Below are 9,789 nucleotides of genomic sequence, written 5' to 3'. Positions count from 1 at the left end.
TGTAGCATTTGTATGTATGTATGTATGTATGTGTGTGTGTGTGTGTGTATATATATATATATATATATATATATATACACATTCAAATCACACAGAGACAGAGACAAAGACACATTATGGAACACCTTTCTACAAAAAATAGTAACTCTCATAATAGCGGTTATATTTTATTTTTTTCAGTATAATATTGCAATTCAGCCAACCTTGAATTTTGTTTAATTGACAAGAACTGACCTCCTAAATCTCATACACAAAAGTGATTTCATGTGTTCTGAAAAATCATAAGAGAGATAATAGAAAGGTCGTGTGTCAAGGAATGTTTAAAAGGTCTCCATTCATCTATGATGTTAGACAGTTGTACATGTTACATACATACAAACATACAGTTTGGTGAGAATGAAAATGTCACAATAAAAGAAAGAAAAAACTATACAAAAACCAAATGCATTTTTCTGAACTCTGTGAAGAGAGCAAAAAGTAATTTTTTTTTTTCAAACAAGAAAGCCATCTGAGTTACATAATCAAATACAATAGGATTTTTCCAAACAGTGACTTCAACAAGTGCTCTATTCGTGATTCACCCTGTCCAATGCCACATAGAAGCTCTTCTTGTCATCCAGGCAATGCCAACCAATGGGTCCAATCTCACAATCCGCACAAATAAGATACTTCACTTTGCCTACATCTTTTGTGAAACCCACATTCTCAAAAGTGTACATGTCATCAACCAGCCAGTGAGCTGTTAATGTGTCCCCATCCAATGTCCCGTCTGACTGACCAATGGAGATTTTCTTTCTCATTGAAGGGAGAAACAGCTAGTGAATGGAAAGAGATGTTGCACAGAAAATAGATGACATATCAGTCTTGAAATAACATCATCATTGAATATAATTATATAATATATTTAAAACTACAAGTCGGTTGTGCAAACAGACATATCATGACTATCATTTTGAAAATTAGTGTAAATTACAATGTATTATTGTAATGTAACACATGTACCATAACTGTATTTTAAATGTTTTACACACAAGTTTCAAAACAAGTTACCTCCTTTTCTGCAAACACTGCCATGCCTGGGCAGAGCACTTTGGAAGAGCATCTCTGGCACAACACTGATTTCACATTTTTACCATCGTCGGACACGAGAGAGGGGTCTACAGATCCCTCGGGAGAGGAGGACTGTTTACTGTCATCCATGTTAGTAAGCAAACTAACAACAAAACATAACATCAATCAGAATTTACCATAAATTACTTGATTATGGCCAGTCTATCAATGCATCACTGCATCTTTAAATAATTAGCTTAACGTTAACTGGCTAAGTTAAATAAGAGATTTGTAACAGAAATACTCGCCTCCAAGTCAGACCATACGGAAAACCGACCCTGCATAAGTCAGACTTGTTATCCAAATACGGTCTTCGAAATGTTAAGCACAAATATGGTAACTTAAATATAAACACAATAATAGACAGTAGTTGGAAAACACTAGCGGACTAGTGTCAGCTACTGCTACATTTGCAACTGCTAAAGCAGACCGGCTAAAAACAAGCCACGAATTCGTTCCGCTCGGCTCAGATTAACAGACTCCATTTTCAGACGCAGTTATGTTCTTATCTAACATAATGGAAAAATCCTTTTTATTTCATATATATATTCCCCCGGTTTCACAGACAAGGTGAAGTCATAACCGAGTCCCAGACTAAAATGCATGTCTGAGCTGTTTTAACTGAAAGCAACTTGTACTGACAGATCTTAAAATATGTCTTTCTCAAAATGCACACTACATATATATATTTTTTTCTCTTTTTCTAAGGCGTGTTTATAAAAGCTACTTAAATGTCTGATTGAAGTAAGGCCTAGGCATAATCTAAGTCTTGTCTGTAAACCAGGCCATTATTTATAGTTATCCTTTATTTAGATATCATTTGCAAATAATGTCCTGGTTCAGAAAGACAGTCGTTTGCAAATGTATAATAAATATGAAGCTCCAGGGGTTCAATTGTGAATGTATACAAATCTCCAAATCTCCATTTTTTTTCTTGAATGATAATCCCCACCATATACATCAACCAAATAAGAGAAACTCAAAGTATGACCCATAAATATTTATTGAAACATTTCACATTGCAGTTAAATGCAAATGATTTACCACCTCTACACGTAACAGATGAATATATGGTTGTGGTAAAGCCACACAGTTAGCTTATTTATTTAAAAAGGATCAAACACTACTTTTTTTTTTTTTACAAACAGCAGTCTGAGAAAGTTCAACAATAAAGGTCAAACTTTTTGGTTCATTTATGTAACCTTATTATTAATTTGATTGGATTGCTTGCAAAGTAAATTAACTAGTTACATTTAAGACTAATGAAATTTACTACACTGTAGTTTTGGCCCATCTATTTTAAACCTATTTCCTGTGGCCTAAGGCACGGGAATATTCTTATACTTTACAGGAAAGTTTATACTTTACAGACTGCACAGATGCATCCATGCAGAGGCTTTAATAACAATGATATTCAATATCTGCGCTGTAAGGTGCAACAGTTGACCTGTTTACATTTTCAATTGACCTAGAAGTAAAAGATAAAATTATGAATGTGTTTGAAGCAGGTAGATTGTGCCGAAAACCCTCAAACCCTTTATTTGCCCTTTGTGCGTTTTCCAGTTATTTTGAATAAAAAGATATCAAAGACATCTCTGCTCTTCAGTACAGTGTGGGAAATAGTTTGGATGTGCATCAAATGATGTTGAGAACTGTTCATTTACATTAAGAAAAACTTTGATGCATAATATTATGAGGGGGCATCTCTACAGCTCAATGAAAGTGCTTTTCACTACTAAAGAAACATTCAAAACCCAAGAGATTGTGTTTAAATTAAAGATTGAACAAGAGTCATCATGTTTCAACCTTCAATTATTTGTTCAGCCAACGGCGCCCTTTAACCACACAAAACCTTTCATTAAGTGAAATTTCATGGATTCTTTGTAACAGAATAAAAATGAATAAAAGTCAAAACGATCAGGAAAAACTCAAAGGTGAATAAAAACAAACCAAGGAATGAGTATAAATGGGGGCAATAAAAATCCTAATTGAAAAGCGATGTGTTTGTAGAGCTCTCAGAGGAGAGTGTCATCAGTGCAGCCTCCCTCAAGGCCATAGCGGAACTCCTGAAGGTTGGACACCCCATAGAAATGAATGAAGGCTGCTGCCACCACCAGCACATGGAATATCTGGTGTGAGTGAAACTAAGAAGAGAGCAAATTAGGCAAGTCAAACATCTGCATATCACTATACTCAAGAACATGACTAAAGGTGTAACTTACCCAAATGTCACACTTGCCCGGGAAATAGCGCTCTGGAATTCGTGCAGCATACAGTCCGGCACCTGCGATGTACATGGCGCCCATTAAATAGAACCAGCCCATCTGTCCAACAGTAGTGGCTTTGACAAAACCCTCCTCTATGGTGAAGTGCATGGTGGGGACAATCCCGCTCAATCCGAGACCCATGAAAACTCCTAAGGAAAACATTTTTCAAAAACAATTTGCTATGAATAAATGCACCGTTTTCTTCTTGTAGTATTACTTTAGGGACACTGATGTACTAGTATAGTTTTCATTTGAAATTACTACATTTATAGTGTTTTTCCCCATTTCTTTTTATATACAAGTCTAGACTCTACATTTTCAGTTTTCTTTAGCTATTTTAGTACATCAAGTAAATGAAAATGTGAAACGTTGATTTGTTGTAAACAAAATGTATTTATGGCAAATACATCACTCCCCACCTGCTCTGGTGGGCCTGTGGCGGGGAGTGGAGAAACGGTCCCACTGTGCAACTACAATGGCTGCTATACCCAACACACAGACGATTGTGAGGTAGATGAGACGTGGCTGAGGAGAGCAGTAGAACGAGTAGTAAAGCCAGGGTACAAAAGAGCCCATGATCAGCAAAGCAATTCCGGAGTAGTCTAGTCTAAGAGAGAAAACAGAGTCACTTTAAGTCACTTAAAGTCATTTCCACCATGAAATATTGTAGTTAATGAGACAATAAACCTACTTGGAGAAAGTGCGAGAGACTTTCTCAGAATGGCAGTAGACAGTGTGAAAAAGCCAGGAGAAGCTGAGGCACAGCACTGCACCCAAGAAGAACATCCCGAACACCACCTTCTCCTGCAAGGGGGCCATGAAGTACATATTGGGCCTCAGCATGGTAAGTGTGCCCAGGCACAAGAATAAGATTAACCCTGTTGAAAAAAACAACAACTATTTAACAATGGATCAATGTTTTGTTGTTGTTGTCTGGATCTGTTCAATTTACTAAAAGCTACATTTACAAAATACAGCTTTCCTGATACCACAACGAAGAAATACACTCACCTAAAGGATTATTAGGAACACCATACTAATACTGTGTTTGACCCCCTTTCGCCTTCAGAACTGCCTTATTTCTACGTGGCATTGGATCAACAAGGTGCTAAACGCATTCTTTGGAAATGTTGGCCCATATTGATAGGACAGCATCTTGCAGTTGATGGAGATTTGTGGGATGCACATCCAGGGCACGAAGCTTCCATTTTACCACATCCCAAAGATGCTCTATTGGGTTGAGGTGTGGTGACTGTGGGGGTCATTTCAATACAGTGAACTCATGTTCAAGAAACCAATTTGTAATGATTCAAGCTTTGTGACATGGTGCATTATCCTGCTGGAAGTAGCCACCAGTGGATGGTTACATGGTGGCCATAAAGGGATGGACATGGTCAGAAACAGTGCTCAGGTAGGCCGTGGCATTTAATCGATGCCCAATTGGCACTAAGGGGCCTAAAGTGTGCCAAGAAAACATCCCCCTCACCATTACACCACCACCAGCAGCCTGCACAGTGGCAACAAGGCATGATGGATCCATGTTCTCATTCTGTTTACGCCAAATTCTGACTCTACCATCTGAATGTCTCAACAGAAATCAAGACTCATCAGACCAGGCAACATTTCTCCAGTCTTCAGCAGTCCAATTTTGGTGAGCTCTTGTAGCCTCTTTTTCCTATTTGTAGTGGAGATGAGTGGTACCCGGTGGGGTCTTCAGCTGTTGTAGCCCATCCGCCTCAAGGTTGTGCGTGTTGTGGCTTCACAAATGCTTTGCTGCATACTTCGGTTTTAACGAGTGGTTATTTCAGCCAAAGTTGCTCTTCTATCAGCTTGAATCAGTCGGCACATTCTCCTCTGATCTCTAGCATCAACAAGGCATTTTTGCTTACAGGACTGCCGCATACTGGATGTTTTTCCCTTTTCACACCATTTTTTGTAAACCCTAGAAATGGTTGTGCGTGAAAATCCCAGTAACTGAGCAGATTGTGGAATACTCAGACCAGCCCGCCTGGCACCAACCATGCCGCGCTCAAAATTGACTTTCCCATTCTGATATTCAGTTTGGAGTTCAGGAGATTTTTCTTGACCAGGACCACACCCCTAAATGCATTGGAGCAACTGCCATGTGATTGGTTGATTAGATAATTACATTAATGATAAATTGAACAGGTGTTGCTATTAATCCTTTAGGTGAGTGTATACCGGTATTATAATAATACATTTAATATATAATATACATAAAAAAGTTTAAGATCACTTTTTACATGATATTTTTGGAGTCATTCAATTTAAACTAGACTGAAATGGTATACAATTTTTTTTAAATACAACGTCAAAGTGAATAATAATTTGATTTAGCTATTTTTTTCTTCAGTTTTCATTTTAATTTTAGTTAAAGTTTGAGTCAGTTTTATTGGTATTGTCAAGTAGTGGCTGTATAAGGAGTGCATGACAAAGGAGTATCTAGCAAACAGTTTTGATTAAATTCACAACAGATAAACATAGGGGATTGAAGAAGAATAAGCAAACACAGTCACTTTCCATAAACAATATGGGACAAAGAACTGAACAAAACAGAGTATATACACAGACCAAATCAGATAATAAATAGAACGACAGGTGAACAGAATCATAATCACGGAAACAAACAGGAAACTAGGGCCCCGTTTACACCTGGTATTAAGATGCGTTTTGGTCGATCGGATCACACGTAGACGAGAGACACATTTCTGTTTACACCTGGTGCTTTAATCCATCTATTTTGTCCACTTTCGAACACTTCTGTCCTGATTTAGCTAAGGGGAGGGTCTATGGGTGGGTAAATGAATGGGCTTTTTCAGATCTTTCAATCTAATGTCAAAAATAAGCTCATGCAATTTACATATTAACGTGCCTGGAGATGACATGAAAACACACAAAGAGCAGCAGCTTTTTTTCTCCTCTGACAGCCACAAGACAACGCTGAACATTTTTGTTCAATACAAACTAATCAAAAGAGAGCATACACATTACAGGTATTATATTTTATTAGGGATGCACCGATTTTTTTTTTAGAACGAGGCAAATAGCGATACTTTTATTTTTGGTACTTGACAATACTGATACATATATACATATATACATATATATATATATATATATGCATTTCAGTTAGTTGCCATGGCACATTTCTCAAAATGAGGGCAGTGTTTGTACTTGTAATTGATCCGCTGCAACTTAATTGCACTAAATATATGCATGAGGTGCACAATAGCCACAATTCTCTGTGACGACTTCACACTGTAACCCCATCCTTACCCAACAAATGAGTCCAGATATTCCCAGTCTCTGTGTGGATCCTGAAAATGCTCCCAAAGCAAGCACGGAACGAGGGCATGGGAGGCCGGTGACCGTGCAGGAGGTAGTCGTTGTCTTTTAGCCACTCTGGCAGGACGTGAAAGGGAATGACCCTCCAACGGCCTTCCCAGACCTGCAGAACAGAGATACGGCATTACCGGTTTGTTGCCATGCCCTCCAAACCTGTATGACTATGATATTTTGAAGAATGTTTCAAGTGATCAAAATAACATTGAACCTTATTAACTTTTACTGTATAGACAACAAAAACAACTACAAAAAAGCAAGTCATACAGGTTTGTGAATGACATGAGTGTGAGTAAATGATGACAAGTTTCATTTTTTGGGGGAGAATTATCCATTTAAATTTCTGTATCAGATTTAAAGGAGTGTTTGATGATCACACCTTATGCACAAACTCCTCCATCTTCTCCATTGCATGGTGAGCCTGAAGTGGTAGCGTCAGAACCTCTCCGGCTTCTTCATCCTCTTCTTCATCATCAGCAAGAGCACTTGCTCCCTGTGGACACAATCAGAGCTCAAAATGAGCCTGCAACACTTTCTGCTGGCACTGAAAATGAAAGACTCTGTAATGCATTCAGATTAATAATTGCGTGGCTTGCCTCTGACTGGAGTCCTTTGGCTCCTATGGGGCCATTCTCCTCCAGCAGGGGACCCAGCTCCATCAGCTCCACATCGGCTGGGACGTGGCATTCCTCAGTGACCCTGCAGTCCGCATGACTGGCAGACCTGATTTGTCCTGACATAAGTAGACTGCCCTGTGACTCGACCCAGACCTCTGAAGCCTACACTTCAGTTCACTGTGGGACAAAAGTAATACATTCAATTAAAACAAAACTTCATTGACAAAGTCAAGTCATGACAATACCAGTGACCAAAAACAACAAGAGACTGCTTACCTCTGGCAAGTGCTTTGAACGCATACAGGTCTAAACCAGCCTGCTGATGTTTGCCTCTCTATGTAATTGCATTCAATCTTAGTGGGGGAAAAAACAAACAAAAACCACTTGGCATCATTATCTCAGTTAATACTGGCTGTACATAAATACTTAATACATAAATACATAAAAACTGGCAGTGTTTTTCGAATCATTATCATTCACATGTACTGACTCACTTTTATTATTCATTGAAATGTTCACAGAGTGCAACAGTTGGGTTCCTAATAAATAAATCCTAATCATTTTTATATATGCCAATTGATTTTAAAAATGTTAACTTACAAACCTGTGGACATTGTGAATCGATTGGTTTATGCTTTTGTCGAAACCATCGGCCTGAATTATTTAGGTATCTTAATTTTTATCAGAATTTTTTGAAAAATAATTGTTTAACAGAGGAATTCCAGGAGAAAAACTCTGTTACCCCTAATTTTGCAAAGAAATGTCCACCAATCAGAGAATTGTTACAAGTAAATAGTGGAAAAAAACAATACTATGGTAAATCCTAAATGACGTAATTGAGTCAGTCTCTGTATGCCCTCAAACTTCTTAAATATTTGAATAATAAATAAATAAATATTCTACAACAAACGTAAAATACATTGTTTCTAAATAGATATTTAATAATAGTTTATATTTTATCCATAGTTTTTAACTTTTGTAATGCTTCATGGGATTGTAGAAGTCCATTTTACTCTTAAAACAAAATTCTGAGAGTCACTGAACGAGACGAGAATGTGTGATAATGACTGACAGATGAGATAGGGACATTGTTTAAAATCTTAATTAGGCTATAATTGTTGTCTTTTTCTTGATGATGATGATGATAATAATAATAATAATAATAATAATAATAACGAAAGAATGGTAGAAAAGCACATTTACAGCATAACACGTAAACAGCTAGGTGTTGTTTGTGTAAACGAGTCATTCATACAGTCATTCTATAACATGCGGAAGCAGACACTGGACGAATCTGTTTTTTTTGTGTGGTATGATTAAAAGAATCGAGTCACGGTGATGAATCAAAATCCTTACCACTAACGTTAATTCGAATCGGACGTTGGAACGCATGTCGAATTTGATTCCAAATACGTCTGGATATGCATCTCAGTGGGTTTCAAATCAAACCCGTTATAACGGACAAACATCTGTGTATGAAGTGTCATCATACAGTTCATACCTATGAATAACGGTATTAGCCTGCTGGCTAACAAGGGTCTTTAAATTTTAGAGGACGAGCAGCCAAAACACCGGCACACGTCATGAATAACACTTACAAAATCATCATACATAACATAGCAACAATGCTACAACAAATACTATAATATATCATTCGCAAAAATGCCCCCAACAACGATTAATTAGTACCAAAGTTAGCGCTTTAAAAAAAACAAAGCTGGTATATTAGAGCAGGTTAGCATTGAGACACCGCTACGCACCGCTAAACTACTGTGTCTGGATGCGTCTACAACAAAATGCATCACATTTTTGCCTTTGCTTTGAAATAATGATACATTTTATCGTGCAGGCAGTTACCTGATTTCCAGAACTGTTGTTAAAGAAATTAGATCTCTTCCGGATGGCACCCAAACACCAGCAGGATGGAGAAAAAAAAGAGTTGAAAGCTGTGTGCAATACGGCGAGTTCAAACTGGCTCTGTAGTCTTTGAAATAACACCGAGGCGGCGCCTCCTGCTGGTGAAGTACGGCCCTGCAAGGTATTTGGTAAAGCCCCCACATCGCTATTTAAGGGCACTAACCCATTTATTTGGTGGCTCTTGTGAATGCTTCCACATTTACAGCAGTAACCTCCAGCAGGTGATTTATGTTCTCGTAAAATACCTGGCATTGAAGGTTGAACTTTAGTCTGAGGACTGTACAGAAAATACTGAAGCGTTTTACTACACTGCTGCAGCATCTTGGTGTTATGGTCACATTTAAATGGCACGTGCTAGCAGCCTTTAGAGAGATTAAAAAAAAACAGCTAGCCTTCGCTGCCAATCTCCTATAATCCCCAATCCTCATCGGTCTTTATAATCTCTTTCAATGAAAAAGTGAGCATCCCACAACCAAAACATAAACAAAAATCCTCAGATTTGGTCTGGACATGTT

At 37.9% G+C, this 9,789-nt stretch overlaps 2 protein-coding genes across 2 annotated transcripts; both read right to left on the bottom strand.

Moving 5' to 3' along the window:
* Nucleotides 1-142: 142 nt before the first annotated feature.
* Nucleotides 143-1,554, bottom strand: rabif (RAB interacting factor). The gene is made up of 3 exons (XM_039674081.2): nucleotides 1,359-1,554; nucleotides 1,051-1,213; nucleotides 143-815 (listed from the first exon to the last, which is right to left on the bottom strand). The coding sequence occupies exons 2-3, from the start codon at nucleotides 1,198-1,200 to the stop codon at nucleotides 567-569; spliced, it is 399 nt and encodes a 132-aa protein (XP_039530015.1). The 5' UTR covers nucleotides 1,201-1,213; nucleotides 1,359-1,554; the 3' UTR covers nucleotides 143-566.
* A 1,067-nt stretch (nucleotides 1,555-2,621) lies between these two features.
* On the bottom strand, nucleotides 2,622-9,353 carry adipor1a (adiponectin receptor 1a). Its single transcript, XM_039674055.2, has 9 exons — nucleotides 9,215-9,353; nucleotides 7,634-7,710; nucleotides 7,337-7,534; nucleotides 7,120-7,233; nucleotides 6,675-6,846; nucleotides 4,069-4,255; nucleotides 3,797-3,984; nucleotides 3,333-3,526; nucleotides 2,622-3,254 (listed from the first exon to the last, which is right to left on the bottom strand). Exons 3-9 carry the CDS (start codon nucleotides 7,478-7,480, stop codon nucleotides 3,126-3,128), a joined length of 1,128 nt encoding a protein of 375 aa, XP_039529989.1. The 5' UTR covers nucleotides 7,481-7,534; nucleotides 7,634-7,710; nucleotides 9,215-9,353; the 3' UTR covers nucleotides 2,622-3,125.
* Nucleotides 9,354-9,789: the final 436 nt, after the last annotated feature.

The sequence above is a fragment of the Pimephales promelas genome, chromosome 21 (assembly GCF_988280905.1).
Source record: "Pimephales promelas chromosome 21, fPimPro1.hap1.1, whole genome shotgun sequence".
NCBI lineage: Eukaryota > Metazoa > Chordata > Actinopteri > Cypriniformes > Leuciscidae > Pimephales > Pimephales promelas.
Note: the sequence above shows the minus strand (reverse complement) of the source record. Positions and strands in the feature narration are given on the sequence as shown.